The following is a 21,076-nucleotide window of genomic DNA, read 5'->3' on the forward strand; positions in this document are numbered from 1 at the left end:
GTCGAACCATAGCGCTCGCGAAAAGACAGACCGACACTGACGGCGCAGCTCTCGTCAAAATGGAGTACGTTGTAACACAAGCAGACGACACTTGCTGTGTGCCGGAAGTGCTTAATTGTACTGAAAAGTTCTTCTTGTGAATTCTCTTCATGTTACTTTCTTTTTATAAAAACAAATGAAATAACATCCCAGCGATTACGAAGGTCCTTTGTTTACCATAAAGTTGGAAAAATTATCGATCACGCGCCCTGGTCAGCCAATCGGATAGCTCGCCCTACTGACGTCATATGGGCGATTTCCATCATATGGGTAGGGGCTGCTTAAAATTCCGCCAAGTAGTGTGCTGCGATCGGCAGCGATGTGCATCTTTAAAACCTTATAATAAATTACACGCTTTACGCAGAGCACTTAGATGTGTCAACTAATGATCAGTAGGGCCTGCTCTAACGACTCAGTGCGTTTGTAGAAAATCGTCAGAAGCGTTTCAGGGTCCCTTTAATAGTAAAGCACCGGTTTAGTCGCTCATCTTTTTTTATCTTCTACGCGCAGGTTCCACGTGCGACAACTGAAGGACAGCGTTCAGTGGGCAGCACAGTTTTTCGCTAAACAAGTGGCCGGTGAAGCATGTCTGAATCCTCGGAAGCGCTCTTCACCAAATGTGCACCCGACCGGGTCAGCATCGACTGGGACGCAGTGAACATCCCATGCACTAAGAAGGACGGTGCCAGCTGCAGCCTAATGAAACACCGTCAGGATTTAAATAAGGTCCTTCGACGTGCTCTCCTTGAGCTTGCGGAAGATGGGCGAGGAGAGAGCAGAGGTGACGTCCTAATCGAGTGTAGCCAGACACGCGCTTGCCGGTACGCTGCATGCGGCCCTGAGCAAGTCTCGCGCGAAGAGAGGGCACTGGATCTCGCCGAGCGTCTACTTGCCGAGCATCGCTGCATCACAGCGATAAAATTCGAGCCCATTTGGATGCGTCGTGCCTCGATGCTTCAAGCAATAAATCGCAATCGCTTTTTGACGAGCATTACCATCTGCCCAACAATTATATCATCACCTCGCGACGACGGTATCTTCCTCGACATGCTCAATCCTATTCCACAGCGTGGAAATGTGGCCCTCAAGGTCAACGAGTTTGACGAGGAAGCGGGAGTCGACGTGGCCATGCCTGGAAAGTCACTCGGCTTAGGCTTGGATCATCTCACAACACTCGACATGTCAGATGTTCACATGACCGATACCCATGCGTGTTGGCTGATCCGGGATCTCACTGAAAACAAGAGCATCACTGAACTCGGTGTCTCACACTGCGTGTTCCGCTATCGAGACGAAGCCTCCAACGCGCTGTTCGCCAGATACCTCGCCAAAGAAGGCTGCGCGCTGCGAAAACTGACTCTCAAATCGACGATCATTTATCGCAGAGGGTTGGACCTGGCCCTGCGGGAAATCGTCGATGCACTCTGCAAGATGAATACTTTGGAGGAACTAAACGCAGAGATCGTCATGGCGCCCGTAAGATTGTAAGTATTGCATATAATTGCACCACAAACCGACGGTACACCAACAGGGCATATCGAAGCACGTATTACGTGCTACACAGCACGTATTCGTCCTGTAATGCCAAAAATGTCATTAGCAACATTATAAGTATCATACTTAGTGTCACCTGTAATCTAATGGACACAACTTAACGTAATGCCTATGTTATTGTATTTCATGCGCTGTAGCGAGCTTTCGAATTGTGGAGAGTTCAGCGAACAAATGCTTATTCGTATATTTGGCCCACATATAGAGTTTATTTAAGATAACAGTGATTTTTTCAACAATATCACTCCTCATGGCTTGCAATTAAAGCGCACATGGGTGCTTCAGCGAACACTTACAAAATTTTTTAAAGGTTGCCTGTAGCTGATAACTTTGTTCTAGTTTATGAGCCGGTCTATTCGAAGCAGCGAAAACTACTTGCACAAAAGATTGAAATCCAAAATCTACTTATTAAGAATTCACTTATTATCTTTCTAGCCTATTATCTTATGACCCTTGTTGCAATTTACAAATTCTAGCAGTGGACTTCGCAAGGCGGGTGCACTTGGAACGAATTCTCAGGACTACACCAGTTTCGATATATAAATCGGAGAAATGGAAAAATGCATTTGGCGTTGCAGTTACTTGTGTGCTTCAGCGCAAGAAACGACGTTTCGTTAGGAATTTAGCTGGAATGCCAATGCATTTCCTCGCCAAGTTCGGGAATTTATATCTCGAAACTGGTGTCATCTTGAAAATTCGTTGCAAGTATTTGCGCCTTGCGAACTCCACGGCTAGAATTCGTAAATTGCACTAGGGGCCATATTCTAATTAGTTAAAAACTTAATTAGTGAATTCGTATTAATTAGTCGGTCTTGCACCTCAATTTCTTGTGAAATTATTGTCCGCCGTTTCGAGTGTAGACCAACTCATGAACTAAAATGGTGATATCTGCCAAAGGCAACTTTTAAATATTTTTGAAAGTGTTCGCGTGAAACCTCCTGCATCTCCTTGATGTCGAAATACGATTGGAAATTACGTGCCTATGAACGCGATTTACGTCACTGCGAGTTTAGTCATTTTCTCGGATTTTGTAGTGTCATTTCTTAAAATAGCCATTGGTGTCGTGTATTCAAGCTCCTGTTTTATTCGTCTCTCTAGACGACAGCAGTGAACGGTCATTAGAGAAAATTTAGTTTGCTCTTAAAGGACACGAAAACGCCCTTTTTAAGTGAGTATGATTACGTATCTACGTATCGTTTTCAAATGACTGCTAGTAATCGCGAAAGGAAATGATGAGCACCGCTAGAGAAAAGGCCAAACTTGTTTCTGGTTGAATTTTGTGCCGGAACCTCAGCTTGTCATTTCGATATGACCTCATGGATATCAAATTGCTTTTTTTTTCATTTACGCTGTTTTATTGACGCGATAGTTATCGACACCTTGTGGATCTTTTGGAATATAGTGTGGTCCTCATTTCTTGAAACATAAGTTGTCTTCTACACCTTCAGAAATGTCGATTTCTGTTTCTTGCACTAGAATGGATTGGAGCTCTAAATAGCTTTTTACTAGTGGCATAATTTCTCAACAAATATATTTTTCTCCTTATGTGCTTCCAGCATGACTACGGTCACCCTCTTCGCCGAAGTCATCACACGGAGTGCCACACTACGGCGGCTGAGACTTCCTTCAACGTATTGCAAATGTCTTGCGCATAAATTGGGTCTATATATCCCGCTTCCCGATCCCCAAGCCGAGAAGTGTATGGAGTCCTTGTGCCAAGCCCTGCAGAAACAGAGCTCGACACTGGACCGGCTCTGCATCGACATGCGGACTTTCGGGGAAGCAGAGTGCCACGCCTTATTCCGTGCAGTCGCGGACAACAAGGCACTGAAGACGGTGGTCGTCGACACCTTGCCCTGCATCGACGGACTCGACAGCGTCTCCAGAACTATTCGGGAGCGCCGACTCGATGACCGCGTTGTCATCAAGGGACAATGCGCGCACGACAACACAAGGCAGCTGCAGCAATGCCCACAAATCTGCAATGCAACCATCGGAACTGCCGACATCCCGCATTTGATTATCCCATCTTTACGCATTGTCAGTGGTTGCAATCACATAACTTCGCTGCGCGTTCAATGCTATAGCAGCGAACTCAATGAATATTCCGCCTTGGCAGCATATATGAGGGGCTCTACCGCACTCACTGAGGTAGACATAAAGCTGACTCCCACGGGTGTCCTTAGGACAAGCCCGGAGCTTCGGGAAGCCGAGGGAGAACTGGTGTCAGCTCTCGCTTCTAACACCAAGCTGGTCAGAGTCAGCCTCGAGGGTTTGCAGCTGTCCTACGACGACTTGAACGTGCTCGCGCGAGGCGCTAACAGGAGCCTCCGCCTGACCGAATTCTCCGTGAGTCCTGATTGCATATTTTACGAGTGGTTTCAAGTCTTGGGGCGCAACTGTTCTGTAGACGTCGCCGAAGCGTTCCTCGAAGCAGCCGACGACATGGAAGGTGCTCTGGCGGACATCATGGTATGACTCAGTCTTAACTATTTCTTTTGTCTCTTCGCCATAACAAGGAAAGTGATAACCTACTAGACAGTGCAAGCAGAGGACTGTCCACATGCATATTTCTAGGAAAGTTACGAGGCGGAAATCTTGATTTTCACTAACATAGCGCGTCATAAACGCCAGAATACTCGATGGTTTGCGCATATGTATAGAAACTGACAACATTGCTTTGAACACTGTGAGTACTTACAAATTTAGAAAGGTAAATGCTGTCATAAAAGACGTCGCGAGAATACCTAAGGCTACAAAATGGCGCAGACAAATGTACCTATTATCCCTGATTCACATGTTAGCTGAATGATGAACTCGTCGGAGTTCCCAGTGGGAGACTCCGTGCGATTTAACGGAATTTATCTTGGTGCCGACTAATCGGACAGTAAGCTTTGCTTGGTCGTTGCCGCATAGACTGCAGCCCACTGCGCGTCTCTTTGCCTGCACCTTTAATATAATGAAGTGCATCGTTAAGTCTCCATATTCCTTCCGGCACTTCTTCAAATTGAACTTGATTTTTCCCTTTCGTTCACGTAAAGACGCTTGTTCGAGGTATGCGAGAAGGAAGCTGGAATACTGGAAGCTCGGTGTGGCACGACGATTATTTTTTCATTCGACGTCCCAAGCCACGTCGTAATCCCCAGCTTCACCATTTGCCTAAGCGCGAAGAAAAAAAAAAGATTACTACGGATCTCCACAGCCGACCACACTGGAATCTGAACTCCGTGGCACTGGAGCAATGTAAAATGCAGAGTCGAACGCGCTAACCACTAAGTAATCGCAGAACATCGGTGAGGGGTAATTAGTGCAAGGCTTCACGCTCCAGGCTGATTCTCAAGGGAGTGCAAAATGCTCATGCATTTCGTAGGCGAGAAGGAGCAGCATTGCAGTGTGCGAAGATTACATTACGTGGGCACTGGAAAACAATGTGTTCTTGACAAGATGGCGGTGTCCTTGACAAGTTGTCGTGCTCGTGAAAACAGCGTCGTCGTCACAAAAGAGGCCCTATGTGACAATGATGATGATAAGCCTCAAACAAAGTACATAACCAACATAAAACTTCCCCCGAAATTTAATGTTCTTGGTGGAAAACAACCTATATAGCATCGCCAATGACGATTCTCAACAGCGACGTCTAAGTGTCAAGCGTCGCACGCATATCTCGAAGGGTCGCACTCCGTTATTTCGCTGCTCGCATCAGTTGTAGTGAAAGATGTTGGCTGCAAACTTTACTTGAAAATCTCAGGCGGGAACTTCGAAACGAGTCACCCAGCCTTAAAATCATGAAGCGTTTTAATAACACAACGATTCCTTCACCGCCGTACTACATGCTGACACAAAAGCCAAATTAATGAAGCGATGGAAGCAGATTTAAAGTTGGTAAGACGTTTCAAAAGCCACGCTGGGGTAACTTGACGTTGCACTAAGACTTTCTGCTAACGAAGGAAGGAAATACAAACGGTGTCATTTTTACACAAAATAAATGAGCAAAAAAAATGATTCACCAAATTTACCTGAAGTATATTTAAATACTAAAACGTTGAATGGTCGCGTACAAAAAAAAAAGGTTACCGTTAGCCTTTGGAATAATAACTGCGAATATAAAGCTCTCGAAAGCCATGCAGTTTACTAAATAAACGTAGGCTACTTCGACAAGGGGAGTCTGAGAATGCTAAAGTCTGTGAGTGTAGATATTTCGAATTTAATAACATGTTCAGCGTCACGTAACACGTGATCTAAGGTGAGTAGGCACGTGACTAATAAACCTTCGCTACCTAATGACATCAAGGCTGCCAGATTCGGGACCCTCGCCATCGGGCAAAAAAAAAAGGGGGTATGTTACACATCCGGCCACCACGAGTGGTGCTGGCTAACACTCCAACGGCGCTAGATCTAGTAAATATGGTTACCCAAGTTAGTGGCCGGATTGATAACCGTGGCTGTAGCACAATTGCTAGCCCAACGCATGCGTAGTGCTGGCGTTGTGGATCCTGCGACAAGTTACCTTTTCGTCCGCTTTCATTTCCCCTTATTCTTGATTATTTTCTACATTGCAACTACAACTAATGTACCCAAAGCTCTCCTTGGCTTCGTTGTCTGTTGTACATTTATATATATATATATATATATATATATACCATAGACACACAAGCATATATATATAATATACGTGTGTGTCTGTGGAGAGCGAAACGGGAAATGCTTCAAATTACCGCGTTGACCGGTGTTGCATCTGCTTAATGTTTAATCACATTAGCAAGCTATGGTGTCAGCAGATCCCAAGTCTCACGGCCCATTGCATTTCCGAGGAGGCATGTGTAACGCACTACGGCCATCACGATGTGGCAGGACGCTCGTCAACGACGTCGGAAGCTTGCGTCAACTACACGTATGCCAAAACTTTGTGAACGAGTATATTACGTACTTTGGTGGGGTGAATAAATCGGGAAATTTGCAAGCTACACTTGCAATCAGCTCGCACAGCGGTGATAGGAGATCGCTGGCAGAGACCTTCGTCCTGCAGATCACGTAACAATAGACTGATGATGATGATGATTATAATGATGGTGGATGATGATGAAGGTGCTGTTTCTGCACCCACAATGACGTTCGCCTGTAATGTTTGTTTGCTCAATGTGAAATCATGTGGTTGCACTGCACGGCGCTTAACGTTAAAATGCTCATAATCACGTTGCGTCGACTTCATATCGGCAACCTACGAGATTAATTCTGCGACGAAGCAAGCGATGCTACGATCGAGACGTCGCGTTATGTTTTTATAGTATATGCACGGCTACCTCCAATTTCCTTATCGATTCCACGCGCTAGTCACTTCAGTTCCACTTTCGCGTATACTACAGAAGTGCTTGGAACGTTTTACTTTCGCAGGCTTACATTTCTTTGGATTTACCAACCATGGCTCGTCTCTGTGCACGCAGGATGTGGCCAGGAAGAACGCGTCCGCCGTCTTGGACGCTGCAGAATTCGTGCTGGGCCAACAAAATGGCGTCGAGGGTGCGCGCGCCATCGAGCTGATGCGTGACCACCCGCGTCTCCTCGAAAGGGTGATGGAAGGTGCTGACGTCACTAAGACCGAAGCCAAGAAGAGGATCCGCAGCGCCCTGGTTCGCGTCCGCAGCAGTAGCATTGACGAATTTATGACGATGACTGGTGTCGTCAAGGAGGCGGTGCAGTGCCTGAGTCATCCCGGTGCCAGGAGCCTTCAGATCGCCGACATTGGCCACGACTGCTGGCTTCACATTCGAAGTTTTCTGAAAATAGCGGACGTCGTGTCACGTTGAGCCAATCTAGGTCGGTGAAAACAATCTAGCAGCTTTTCTTTTTGTTTCCCCGTTTGCATGGGGTCGGGGCTTGACGGTATAGTTCGTTTAACACAGCACGACTAAAGCGAATGAGGCTATCTATAAACAAAAAAATTGAAAATAACACGAATATTTCATAGATTTCTGAAAAGGAATTCGACAGCAACTTGGAATGAAGATGTTAAGTTTGTCAGATTCCTGGTACGGGCTTCGCTAGCCTTCTTATGACTTAATTATAAAGCTCAGACTGATTTTTCTATGTGGCACATATTTGCTTTGATAGTATAAAACGCGCAAGCTCAGAAGGTGCATATATCGTAGATGTTCAATATCGTCTTGGATAGTATTCCAGTCACATGGGGTATCAAAAGATTACTATCCTAATACTACCTTTACCGTTTTTCATACACAATTATAATCTTGTGATGACATAACAGACAACCCGATTGGTTCCAGATGGTCTGCTTACTTATTCATTGACAGCTGTATAGGGGAGAGAGTACATACCGAATGTTTTCGGCATGTACCATATAAAAAAAATACCAACAGCGCCAAACGAACCTAGAACATGTTTCATACCAGCTGGTCTACAGAATACATTTGGTTTCATTTCTCGGGAGATCTGTATACCATGACGTCATAATGCGGAAAATCGGCACAGTTGCGTCACGTTTTCTATCTCTCGGTGCTCTCTTGTGCTACCACACAGGGCCACCCAGTGAGTAGCTGTGTAGGACATAACTATGCATGTTATTTCAGGTAAATAATGTTTAATTAATTAACTTGCTAATGGCATTCTCCTTTGCGTAACGCCTTTATATTCAAGGCACACAAATTACCACAAGTCAGAGGGAAAAAATGGCGGTGAAAAGTGCGTGTTGTGGTCGTTCAAACTTTCTTCTTATTCTATGTATATATAGTACAAAAGAAAGAGACCGCAAGAGATGAAGATAATTATAATGCGCAAACATAAACTACCATCAATACTGTCATGACACACAGACAAGAAAGGAACATATAAGGTTCAATTGAAAGATTAAAATTCTGCAATGCTTATTTCATTCGTAGCTAAAACAGATCTTGTAATCTAGATAGTGATGATATATCACGACCTCTTATTTTGAATGAGTTATTTTCTACACAATCTGCAGTGTGACACTGAGACGACTAAGGGTATTCGCACATTTGTATCACTATCGCTTACTCGTTGTGTTGTTAATGCTAATCAATAAATGTTACCAATATCTGCTTCATTTAACAGTGTTCGGCTGCAGAGCTTGGCAGACTGAGGGGAGAGGAAACCAAGCTGGCTCCTCCTGCTGGCGTCGAAGTGCGGCTGTAAAGAGAGGCTGTTACGTTTCAACTAGCAGGGCTCGGTGGTGCGCCTCTTGATTTTTCCCACTCGTTACATCGCCGACCCAGGAAGCTGTAAGGAAGCCACTGAACACCGTTTGCCATCGCCGATGTGGAAGTGTTTCAGCGTCAATTGAATGTGTTTTGACGTGTTGGCGTTAAAGCAGTGGAGGAGGCGTTCTGTCGTTTTCCACGCATTGCTTCACGTGACATGAACGGCGATCGGAGTTTGCTTTACACGTGCCAATCTTGGAACGAAGGCGGCGTGGCCATCTTTCTTTGTTGACCCTGATTTCAGTCCTGAAACAAAGCTTAGATGTATATCTCTCTCACCCGATACTATGTGCAGCTGTTGTTTTAATTTGCATTGTGCACTTCGGAGCGAGTGATTTGAGGCACTTATTAGACACTAGTGTACCGCAAAGTAATATCCATGGTTTTATTGCTGTAATTAGTAACATGCAATAAAGCGAATGTGCGTCTTCCAGCGTGTCTAAAACCATGTGTTCGAGCGCCCAGAGAATTCTTGTGCTTTTGTATTAATCTCTCCGGAAAATGTATACTATCAGTGTTGTAATGTGCATTCTAATCGTCATGCCTGACGAAAGTAAGAAATTATCCATGCGTGTTTCTGCAGTGGAGCCCGAGCTAGCATTTAGAGCTGGAATCAGTTCGCTACACACTTTCAATGTGAGAGACTCGAGACAAGAACTCGAACGTATTTGAATTGAACGTGACGGAGTTTCGTTTATTTCCCTCAACGAGTTCTCATTCCCTTTTAAAGCATTGTATTTAAGATTCTTTTACACAGGGTTAATGTCAAGCTTACAGTACCACCCACTCGACATAAACTGTCAGGTAATATTATCGCACTTACTACCTCGGTATGTAATTATATATCGACAGTCAGAAGGCGTTTCGCTCTTGAACTACATTTATCACAGTATGTATTGTTATTATCTCTAACCACGCGTTGATACTACAGTGGTGGAATTCAACGGACACAATAAGCTTCTCAAACCAAAAACAGTAGTGAAGTTAGGATTAGCCATGTATATAGATTGCCTAACTGCATTACGATGAGATAATGACACAGTAGATGTGGACGGCATGTAGATGGGGGGGGGGGGGAGGGCGAAGGCCCGCGAAGGACTTTGCGCAGTGACAATGTCTAGTAATTTTACCACCATGAAGCGAGTTTCATTCACGCAGGAACCACTCACGTTCTGTTAGCAGTAGAATGTCATAGCCACAGTGGCACCTAAATAAACTGGAGAACAAGTTCGTTGTCTACATATTTGTGTTTTTGTTGCCTGTAAGTAAAAATTGCAATAAAGGAGCATGCCATGGCAAAAAGACTGTTTGTGGCCATTTATTAAATAAAGTGCATGCTGTGTATACAAAAAATGCAGAAATTTAACACTCCCACGGTTAGTTTAGTAGCAAAGTACAGATACCCCAGATGGTGGATGGCAAAACGGCGCCGCGGAATCTCAAATGGTAAGAATATCGCTTGATCCACTTTCATCTCCATTAGTTTATCATTTCTTTAATTCGGTTAGTAAGTACAAGTAATTTACCTTATGATGTTGTCCTTGCTGCCCTTGTTTGTTGGTTTCTTATGATATGGTTAGTAAAAATCGGGCCCCTCGGCTCAATTTCTTCTCGTTCATTAGATTACGAGGGTCTCGAATGCGGCAACATTGATGCTTTAGGTAGCTTAGGTTGTGTGGCAAATATACACTCAAAAGGGTGCAACTGTTTTTAGTGTGTAGACAAAGGTACACCCTTTGGGGTGTACATCTGCCACACAACAATATTCGTTATCTGCCTTGCTTGCGTTTCCTTTCTTGAAAACGCCGCGCCGGCTACTTTCCAGTCGGGAATGCTATGTCATGCTGATAACTAGCATGCCGTTCGTTACTGGGAAGTACCGGGCTCGCAGCGTTAAAGAAAGGAAATGCGGACAAGACAGATGACGTTTATTGTTGTGTGGCAAGATACAACCCAAAGGGTGTAATTTTGTTTTAGAGTGTAAACAAAGTACTGCAGTTGCTTGGCAGAACATAGCAGTCTAATAACATTTTGTGCAAGTTGTTTAAAAGAGCCATTTAATAATTCTAAAACATGTGGCGCCCATCCTTCCTGGCAAATGAGGCTTTGCAAGCGTGTCACAACAGCAGCATGGAAGGACACATTTTGTCCGCGGTAACTGAAATGGTTTGATATGAACACATGCGCCTAAAGCTTAATAAGCTCAGCCATGCATGCACACTCAATTGAGCTGCTTGATCAGAGCATAATATTATAGTTGAGTGTACTCAGGCCAGCGGTGCGCTGCATTTGTGTTTGCCTTGCCGGGAGTGACACTTCGCCAGCACAGTCTCACCGGCGACTTCTTTCACGCTGTGAACGTGCCCGGCAGCGTAGAGCGTTTCCTCTTTACGACGAATGGAAGGGCGTATGCGACTGTGTAATCTTGAGATTGGTCTGAAACCACATAGCAAAACTTGCGCCATTTGTTCGTTTCAAAACAAACATGAACATGCGATCACGTTGGCAGATCCTCGTGGGCAGCGTCAGTAGCGTGGACAGTCAGTGTCAGTTTTGACGGAAGGTGCCACAAGAGGCGCTGACGATCACTGCTCGGACGCGCCGCCTGGGCATTGTCAGGAGCGTCTCCCCCAAGCCAGCATGCCGACAGCCCATAGATGGCGCCACTGCGTGCAATATGGTGGCGCCCATGAAAAAATGATCCATTAAAGATAGTACAAACCTACGCTCCAATGTCAGTCACGACGATGAGGAAGTAGATCAGTTTTATAAAGATGTTGAAATAGCGGTGCGAAAAGTGCAGACGCGGCATACAGTAGTAATGGCGGATTTCAATGCAAAAGTGGAGAAAAAAGCAGGCGGGTGAATAGGCAATCGGCAACTACAGTGTCGATTCTAGAAACGATAGTGGCGAGATACTGGTAGAATTCGCAGAAAGGAATAAGCTGAGAATAATGAACACTTTTTTTAGGAAACGTAGCAACAGAAAATGCAACTGGAAAAGCCCTACTGGTGAAACAAGAAATGACATTTATTTCGTACTTTCTGCCAATCCCGGCATAGTGCAGGATGTTCAAGTAATACGTAGGGTAATATGTAGTGATCATAGGTTAGTATACCTGCCAACCTGGCGAGATCAAAAATCGAGAGACCTTATTCGCGCCAAAGGGGGGGGGGGGGGAGGTTGCATCATTGTTTCAACTTCCGGTGGCCTTAGCAACTCGGTGACACATGTTCTCCATCAGTGTTTTTTTGCGTAATCAAGGAGTACAGACCGCTTACGCAAATACTCTAGAAAATATCTACAAAGATTCCACAGCCACGTTAATTCTACACAAAAAAGTAGGAAGATACCTATAAAGAAAGGTGTAAGACAAGGAGACACAATCTCTGCGATGCTATTCACTGCATGCTTAGAAGAAGTATTCAATCTATTAAACTGGGAAGGCTTAGGAGTAAAGATCGACGGCGAATACCTCAACAACCTTCGTTTTGCCGATAGCATTGTTCTATTCAGCAACAATGCAGACGAGTTAAAACAAATGATTGAGGACCTTAACAGGGAAAGTGTAAGAGTGGGACTGAAGATTAATGTGCAGAAGAGAAAGATAATGATAAATAACCTGGCAAGGGAAGAAGATTTCAAGATCGCAAGTCAGCCACTAGAGTCTGTGGTGGACTACGTTTACCTAGGTCAACTAATCACAGGGTACCCGGACCATAGAGTGTCTATAGACTACAAAGGTCCCAGAAAACTGGAAGAATGCAAATATTATACTAATCCACAAAAAGAGCGATGTTAAAGAACAAAAAAATTATAGGCCCATTACCTTACTCCCAGTATTGCATAAATTATTAACCAAAATTTTCTCCGATAGAAAAAGGACAACACTGGAATTAAGTCAACCAAGGGAGCAGGCTGCCTTCAGGAAAGGTTGCTCTACAATGGATCACATCCATGTAATTAACCAGATTATCGGGAAATCCGCAGAGTACAACAAACCTCTCTATATGGCTTTCATAGATTACGAAAAAGCATTTGATTCAGTAGAGATACCAACAGTCATGGAGGCATGGCGTAATCAAGGAGTACAGACTGCTTACGTAAGTACCCTAGAAAATATCTACAGAGATTCCACCGCCATCTTACTAATACACAAGAAAAGTAGGAAGATACTTACAAAGAAAGCGGTCAGACAAGGAGACACAATCTCTCCAATGCTATTCACTGCGTGCTTAGAAGTATTCAAGCTATTAAACTGGGAAGGCTTAGGAGTAAAGATCGGCAGCGAATACCTCAACAACCTTCGGTTTGCCGATGACATTGTTCTATTCAGCAACAATGCAGACGAGGTACAATAAATGACTTAGGACCTTAACAGGGAAAGTGTAAGAGTGGGATTGATTAATATGCAGAAGACAATGATAATAATGAATAACCTGGCAAGGGAACAAAATTTCGAGACCGCAAGTCAGCCTCTAGAGTCTGTGGAGGAGTTCGTTTACCTAGGTCAGCTAATCACAGGGAACCCGGAGCATGGGAAGGAAATTCACAGAAGAATAAAAATGGGTTGGATCGCATACGGAAGACATTGTGAGCTCCTGAATGGGAGCTTACCGTTATCACTGAAAAGGAAAGTATACAATCAGTGCATTTTACCGGTGCTGAAATACGGCCCAGAGACTTGGAGGCTGACAAAGAAGCATGAGAATAAGTTAAGGACCGCGCAAAGAGCGATTGAATGAAGAATGCTAGGCATAACTTTAAGAGCCAGAACAAGATCAGTTTGGATCAGAGAGCAAACGGACATAGACGATATTCTAATAGACATTAACACAAAACAATGGCGCTGGGCCGGTCATGTAATGCGCAGACTAGATAACTGTTGGACCATTAGGGTAACAGAATGGGTACCAAGAGAAGGGAAGCGCCGTAGAGGACGGCGGAAAACTAGATGGAGTGACGAAATTAGGAAATTTGCGGGTGCTATTTGGAATCGGTTGGCGCAGGACAGGGGTAATTGGAGATCGCAGAGGCCTTCGTGCTGCAGTGGACGACACGAATAGGCTGATAATGATGATGATTAATGATAATTTTAAACTGACAAAGAAAGTCTCAAAAACCAGGAGATGGCGTGGCGTGGCAGTGAAGTCTTGGTACTTCGGGTGTAGTGTATGAGATTAGTGCACGTAAGTCGGCCGTTATGAAGTACAGCAGACTTATTGCTTAAACGCGTACGCGTTTGTGAGTTGGCAACCAGAGTTCTGAGGTCTCCATGATATGCAAAACCCCATCGACGAATCGTGCAGCGAATGAGTGGCAGCACTGCATTAATGTTGCTGGCTTTAGTGGCGTAGCCGTGGGGGCTCACGTTGCAGTACGGCCTCCTCCTTGTAGCATGTCAGGGGGAGCAAATACATGAATATTAACTGCATTGCCATTGCCAAAGATGCTGCAAACGACAAATTGAACGCTGCGAACTGTCAGGACAAGTAAAATATGTATTTTTTAACAAAAGAATATCCTCGCATGTCCCAAAAATTGTGCCCGAAAAAAGTGATGCCAATCCTTCCCTGTTTTTTTTTTGTCTATTTAATAGGTACAGATAATATCACACGAACTTAGAAATATATCAGTTCGAAACCAGCAAAGCACTGTATGCAACTGACAATTGACAACGACTTCTCGAAGTGTCCCGATGAATGTGATAGGGGGTACCAACGCTCCCCAATCAAGTTGGTGACTCCACCCACAATGGAACCGGGAAGTGGTGACTATCTGCGACGTCGCGGGCCCTGTGGACGGCGTCTAGTTGGTGCGTGAATTCCGAGCTCTTCAGCAAGGCGTCCTACTTGGACTTGTAGCGATGTTCGGAGCCCGCATTGTACCGCCACATCCAGAGCATGTGGTCGAAGGAGCAGCATGCATGCGTGACCACATTGGGAACACGACTGCGGGAAGTTGGGATCTATCCAACTAAGCACTTTGGGGGTGATGTAGGATCTCGTCTGTAAGAGCCTGAAAGTAACGGCCTGAGTCCCGTTAAGTTTGGGGCTTGGGGGAAGGAATTTCCTCCTGTTTTCTCTGCAATGCGACGTAACTTCGTGATAGTTGGCAAGAGTATCTTTAAGGGGTAATCCTGTGGGAGAACCGGACTGTTAGCTCGGGCACGGTTCGTGAATTCAGGAGCCAGGCAGTAGGCCCGCTCGTTAGGGTTGCAGCGCGCTTTGTTAGTAATATCGTACACGTGTACCTGATATGAAAAATTTAGAGGCCATGAAATGAACAAGTTGAGGACAAATATTTTAATGAAACTTTGAAGAGAGGGGGTTTATTGGAGGGTCCCGATTTTTATTAGTCATATCATAAGAAGCCGACAAACACTGACACCAAGGATAACATAGGGGAAAATACTTGTGCTTAATAAACGAAAATAAAGAAACGATAAATTAATGGAAATTTAAGTAAATGAGAAACAACTTGCCGCAGATGGGAACCGAACCCAATAGCCCAAAAACCCTAAAGGCACGCTGTCTACGGCTTCTATTCTGTTATCCGAAGGCTTGCAAAATAACCTATCGCCCTCCTAACACTCTCCCATGTCTTCCTTTTTTAATCTCCTGCCACCTTCCCACTCACCCGCCCTTGTCCCCTCGTCCGTCAAGCTACACCGCTCAATTTAAAGCGAAGCTGTCTTTGCCTCTAGCTTCGACTTTCCCACTGCTGGCGCTGCTTTTGCTGCTGCTGGAAGGTTTTCGAATGTTGACACGAGGTGGAGGAAGCGAACTAGAAAATTGACAAGCAAATACTTGGGCAGAAGCGGGGGAACAAGTAAGGAATCATCTGTCAAGAAAAAGGTTAAGGAGGCAGAGAGGGGTATGTGGAGTACAGAGATGCAAACCAAATCGGCATTGGAGACATACAGGACGTTTAAGCAAGAAATAGCCAAAGAAAATATTTACGATAACTCTAAGGGAAGCTCATTGTTGTTCGAAGCCAGGACAGGTGTACTCAGGACTAAAACGTACCGAGCCAGATACCAGGAGATAGATTTGGTGTGCGAGGCGTGTAGAGAAGAGGAGGAAACGGCGGAACACCTGATACTTGCTTGTAAACAACTTCACCCTGCAGTTGAATCTAACGGGGAACTATTCAAAGCCTTGGGTTTTAAAGACAGTGAAAGTAGAATAGACTTTGAACAGGTAGAAATAACTAAACGGAGGCTATCTGGTTGGTGGACAATATCAACGCAAAAGTAAAGGAGTAAATACATAGGTATGCATGCATATAGAACCAGTTAAAGGCTAGGTGGCGCGCGCCGCCGCCGCACGGAGGCTATCTGATTGGTGGACAATATCAACGCAAAAGTAAAGGAGTAAATACATAGGTATGCATGCATATAGAACCATTAAAGGCTAGGTGGCGCGCGCCGCCGCCGCCCGATTCAAAGGGTGGAGCCACAATCATCCATCCACCCATCCATCCATCCTGTTTCTGGCAGACCGAGTCGAGGAGGAGGGGGAGGGGGTGCTTAGAGCATGTCTACGCATGATAGACGCACAGCAGAGAGGAAAGCGACGAGAGAAAGTTAGTCGTACGGACCTTTGCATCCCGTCGCATGTGCACAATGCCCTCTGAAGCTCCCTGGTCGTCGCTACATTAGAGTGCTGAATGCTGTAATTATCCGTTACCATAAGCTAAAGCATTGCAGAAACTGCCGAGCTTACCATTCTGTTAACGTGCCAGACCAGAGGGAACGAAGAGAAAGGGCGTTAACCGAGGGGCCCGATTTTTATTAATGAGAAGCCAACAAACAAAGACACCAAGGAAAACATAGGGGAAATTACTTGTACTTACGAATTGAATTAAAGAAATTATAAATAATGGCAACGAAAGTGGATGAAAAAACACATTGCCGCAGGTGGGGAACGATCTCATGTATTTGTAATATGCGTGCGATGCTCGAAGAAGTGGGTTCGTTGCCCAGTTGCGGCAACTTGCTTTTTCATCAACTTTCATGGGGATCATTTTGTCATTTCTTCAATTCCATTAGTACGTACAAGTAATTTCCCCTATGTTTCCCTTGGTGTCTTTGTAGGCTTCTCATGATAACACCAGAGGGAAGCCAGATAGAATGACAAGCAGGAGGGGGTGGAGAGAGCAGAGAGTAGGTAGAACCGACAGAGTCGCGAAAGAAGAGAATAACACCCTCGAAACTCTTCGCTCGCTGTTCCAATACAAGAGGGGGAGGGAGACAGATAGGAAGCGGGTGACGTGAGAAGGCAAGGAAACGCTACTACTACAGAAAGGTGCAGGCAAACGGTATAAATTTGAATTCAACCTACGGCAGGGTAGCTTTCTGCTATCTCTGAAAAATAAACACGGTATAAATGCCAGATTTTTCAGGCGGACAACTTACGGAGGCCGTACAAAAGCAGAGCCGCATTAAAGCGCACCGTAGGGTCTAGCGACACTACGGAAGCGGTCGCAGGTCAAATCAACACTTCTGTGCCCTGTTAAGAACGACCAGCTGCAGTGCAAGTTTGCCACCCAGTTTCAACTACGGCGGCAACATTCCAGCGCTGTTAAGAACGGCCAGCTGCAGTGCAAGTTTGCCACCTAGTTTCAACTATGGCGGCAACATTCCGGGAGCGTCGCCGCCAACTTCTAGCCACAGCGTGACTAAATCGACTTTGTGTCGGGGAACAATATGAGCATCCCCCACTCTCCGTCGCTTCAGCTAGGATGCGTTCGATGAAGCAGGCTTTGTGCTGAAACCGCCACCAACCTCTAGCCTCATCGCCGTTGTGACGGAATGAGTTCGGCGGGCCAACTATTGTTCCCAAACTCCCCAACGCGTTACCCTGAACGGCTCCGAGTTCTACGGGGCCCCTCTGACGTCGGCTCCGGACATTCGAACGTGTGTGCATTTGTGTGTGTAGACCGTCCTGCGGGGAGGCGGCTAGTTTGCGATGACGAAACGAACGTTCGCATCACCTTGTATCGGGAGAGGACCGAGTGCTTAAAAAGCGCTGTTGTGCGGCTGCTCTGGACACTCTCTCTGAAGCAGTCATGTTAGATTGATGTACTTTCTCAAACAGTCATGTTAGACTGATATAAATACTGTAAATAAACCCATATTCCTCGTTCTCGATGAGAAGCAGTCCTTCCCTTGATCAACGTCCTGAGCGTCGATAAGTTGGACGATGGCATGGGCCAGCTACCTTCTAATTCATGCCCGACTCCAATCTTGACAACGGATCACGAGCGATGGGATTGAGCCCCCAATCCTCACAGCCCACCGCGATAGCTATGCTGCTATGCCAATGCTAGAGGTCGCGGGTTTGACCCTGACCGCGCCAGCCACGCTTTCGACGGGGCGAATTAAAAAAAAAAGAACTGACGTGCACCCAGAATAAAGAACACGTTCAATAACGTCACGGTGTTAAAATTGATCCGGAGGAAGCCACTACGGCGTGCCTAATAACCCGATTGCGGTTTTGGCACGGTGTAGCTCCATATTACGAATAAAGTTCTACGGTATGGTATGAATAACTTTATTTAGGTCCTGAGGGATCAGTCTCGGACTGATGCGGGCCGCTCCCACGTCGGTACAGAGAGGCCGAGCCCCTCTGCCGTCACACAGACAGACTTAATAAAGTTCTGTACTCGTGATACGATTTGATGTGCCATTCGAGGAAATGACAAGGCTCAACGCGCTCAGAGGTTATTAAGTATGGCGCGCCACAACGCCTCAAGCAAACACCTTCTCCGGTGTGTTCAATTCACTACGCAAACAAACAACAATGTTGCACCTAAAGTAAGGCTTGACATCAACTGACGACTCCCGTACTGAACCAAACGTTGAATAAATTAAACATCTCCGTCAATATCGCCACAAATTATGGCCAATCAAAGCAAACAGCACAGCACGCTTCGTTTACATCTATTCCCACACTGCGTGGGATCCGCATATCTAACCTGCCGAGGATGACAAGGCCACCTTTGTCGAAGGTAGACCCTCCTATGGAAACGTCATCCAGCCTTTCTGAGGCGCTTTATCCCTGTTTGTAACTTTTATACCAAAGCGTGGTACTCGATCTGTCGCCCCCTTGATTTTGAAGCAGTGAGCAGCATTCTTGAAACGTTCCGCAAACGGGTGAAAGTATTGGAAATTTATTATAACTTAAGTTCTATAATATTCTTTTTATTCAGGTTTACTTTCGCTCCTAACGCAATCTTTTTCCGCCTGAGTTTGTTACAGCTGTAACCATGAAGTGCGCTGTGCGAGCTATGCATCGCCAGCGCTACGCAAGTGGCGCTCGGGCTATCGGCGTGCTTCCTGGTATGTGACTGGCTAAGCCTACGCTCATGCGTCTTCCAGTTGGCGTCAGTCGTGTCTTCCACAGCCGTGTCAGACTTCTTTCTCATAATTGGTGGAGGTATGCTGGGTATCGTGGAAGTGTGGAATTCCGAAGCCGGGCTCTGCATGCAATTGTTTTGTTGCTTTACCGTTGTTATAGTGTACATTGCCTTAGGTTGGGATTTCTCCTCCCGTCACCAAGCTGTCATTGATTTTTCTCGTGCAGAAGTCGCCATCTCTTCGCTTGAGAATGCCATATCTGACGACGACCAGATACCTCCGCACATATCGCGTTTGGCACCTGTGCCCTGTTCCGTTGCCTCCGACTCTACCGTACTCTTCACACATTCCACTGATTTCATTCATCGCCACCTCTCACCACACCAAACCGCCATGCTTGTCCTTCAAGCTGGTGCGACTCCCCTTCCTGTAATATACAATCACTTCCCATTCCCGATTACATTGCTTCGCGGTGAATCTCTAGACACTGTGACGGCTTACGACACCCTTACCACGTTAAAACTTCCTGTTGGATCCACAGAAGTCAACAGCCTCTACTGTAGTGCTATAACAGCCACATCGCCTGAAGACGTTTCCAGCCACATCATCGGCAACGCCTTAAATCTTCTCCTTCTTATCCACAAATTTCGCCCTCTTTTTGACAGCCACAGCTCTTCTCTGGGCCGAACGAAGGCTGGATGTCACCGGATTGACACCGGTGCTCACTCAACGCTAAGGCAGCGACCATACCGAGGCCTCAAAGGGAACACGTGGTAGTTTTATTTGGATGATGTAGTAGTGTTCACGCTAGATCTTCCTACTCATCTTCGTCACTTGTAGCCGGTATTACGCTGTCTCAGTGACGTTGGCACCCACATAAACTCTAAAAAGAAAGGTCACTTTGGTGTACACAAGCTCACCATTTTCGGACATGTCGTGCCGAAGGACGGGGTTCATCCCTGATGCCGCCAAGCTGCGTGCTGCTAAAGTTGGGAGAGAGACGACAAGATTCGTGCTCGCGTTCGAACCGCTCGTCGTCTGTTCTTTCTTTTCTTCGCTTGATTATGAATCATAGGTGAGTAAACGTCACTGGAAGATGTAATATACGTGAATGGAAACATTTTATGAAGATCACACATTAGGAGTGCATTATTTGTTTAGCCAAATCTAAGTTTTAGGGAAAGCCTCTTACAACACTGCCAAAACAAGCCTCGCAGACACTTACACCGTCATTCCCATGACGGCACAGGGCCCCTTAGGAAACTCCCATAGACGGTGGCGCCAGATTTGCCTGTACGCGCTATAGTGAGAAAGTCTATGCACCCAGCAGTCGGGGAGCGCAACCTGGTTTCCAGGAAACACATGCGGTCCCGAAGAAGCCACTAATAATGATTCGCGATCCACGAAACGCACAACCGACGCGCACTCAACGTGGGCGCAGGTACACAAATCAAGCGGCGAAAGCCCCCAGATCCTTCCAAAAGGTTTGCAGCGGCGTGCGGCAGGGGGCCGCACAGGAAAATGAAAAAGGTGGATTGCGACCCGGGTCGGCTTGGGGCGGCTGTCTCACTAACAATGGGCCGGTTCCGCTTAATATCCCTTTGGGCTTCCCATCGTGGACAGGAAGGGCCAGGTGCGGTGCTGATGCCAACCACGTCTTTGTCCTCTTTCGTGGAAGTAGAAGCCCAAGGTGCATAAAACCGGCCCCCACGGCAAGGGTCAGCAGATCTCTGGAATTCTGAATGCTGCCAATTGATTCGTCGTGGAGGTCGGTGGCCTCGCACTATTCAGTTCGGAAGGGCTCGGCAGTTTCGTAGAACATTGCCTGCACCAAGGGCAACCACTTCAGAAGAACGGGGTGGGGAGAGTGGAATGTCATTTCCTCCTTCC

At 46.0% G+C, this 21,076-nt stretch overlaps 1 protein-coding gene across 1 annotated transcript; it reads left to right on the forward strand.

The window, feature by feature from the left end:
- The first annotated feature begins 1,086 nt into the window (after nucleotides 1–1,086).
- Nucleotides 1,087–7,394, forward strand: LOC142559303 (uncharacterized). Its single transcript, XM_075670920.1, has 3 exons — nucleotides 1,087–1,523; nucleotides 3,147–4,062; nucleotides 7,032–7,394. Exons 1-3 carry the CDS (start codon nucleotides 1,087–1,089, stop codon nucleotides 7,392–7,394), a joined length of 1,716 nt encoding a protein of 571 aa, XP_075527035.1.
- Nucleotides 7,395–21,076: the final 13,682 nt, after the last annotated feature.

This window comes from Dermacentor variabilis, chromosome 10 (genome assembly GCF_050947875.1).
Source record: "Dermacentor variabilis isolate Ectoservices chromosome 10, ASM5094787v1, whole genome shotgun sequence".
NCBI lineage: Eukaryota > Metazoa > Arthropoda > Arachnida > Ixodida > Ixodidae > Dermacentor > Dermacentor variabilis.

Coding starts and splice junctions, on each gene's coding strand:
- LOC142559303 (XM_075670920.1), top strand. CDS start 1,087: ATGCTCAATCCTATTCCACAGCGTGGAAATGTGGCCCTCAAGGTCAAC. Junction 1,524..3,146: donor GTCATGGCGCCCGTAAGATT/GTAAGTATTGCA, acceptor ATGTGCTTCCAG/CATGACTACGGTCACCCTCT. Junction 4,063..7,031: donor GTGCTCTGGCGGACATCATG/GTATGACTCAGT, acceptor CTGTGCACGCAG/GATGTGGCCAGGAAGAACGC.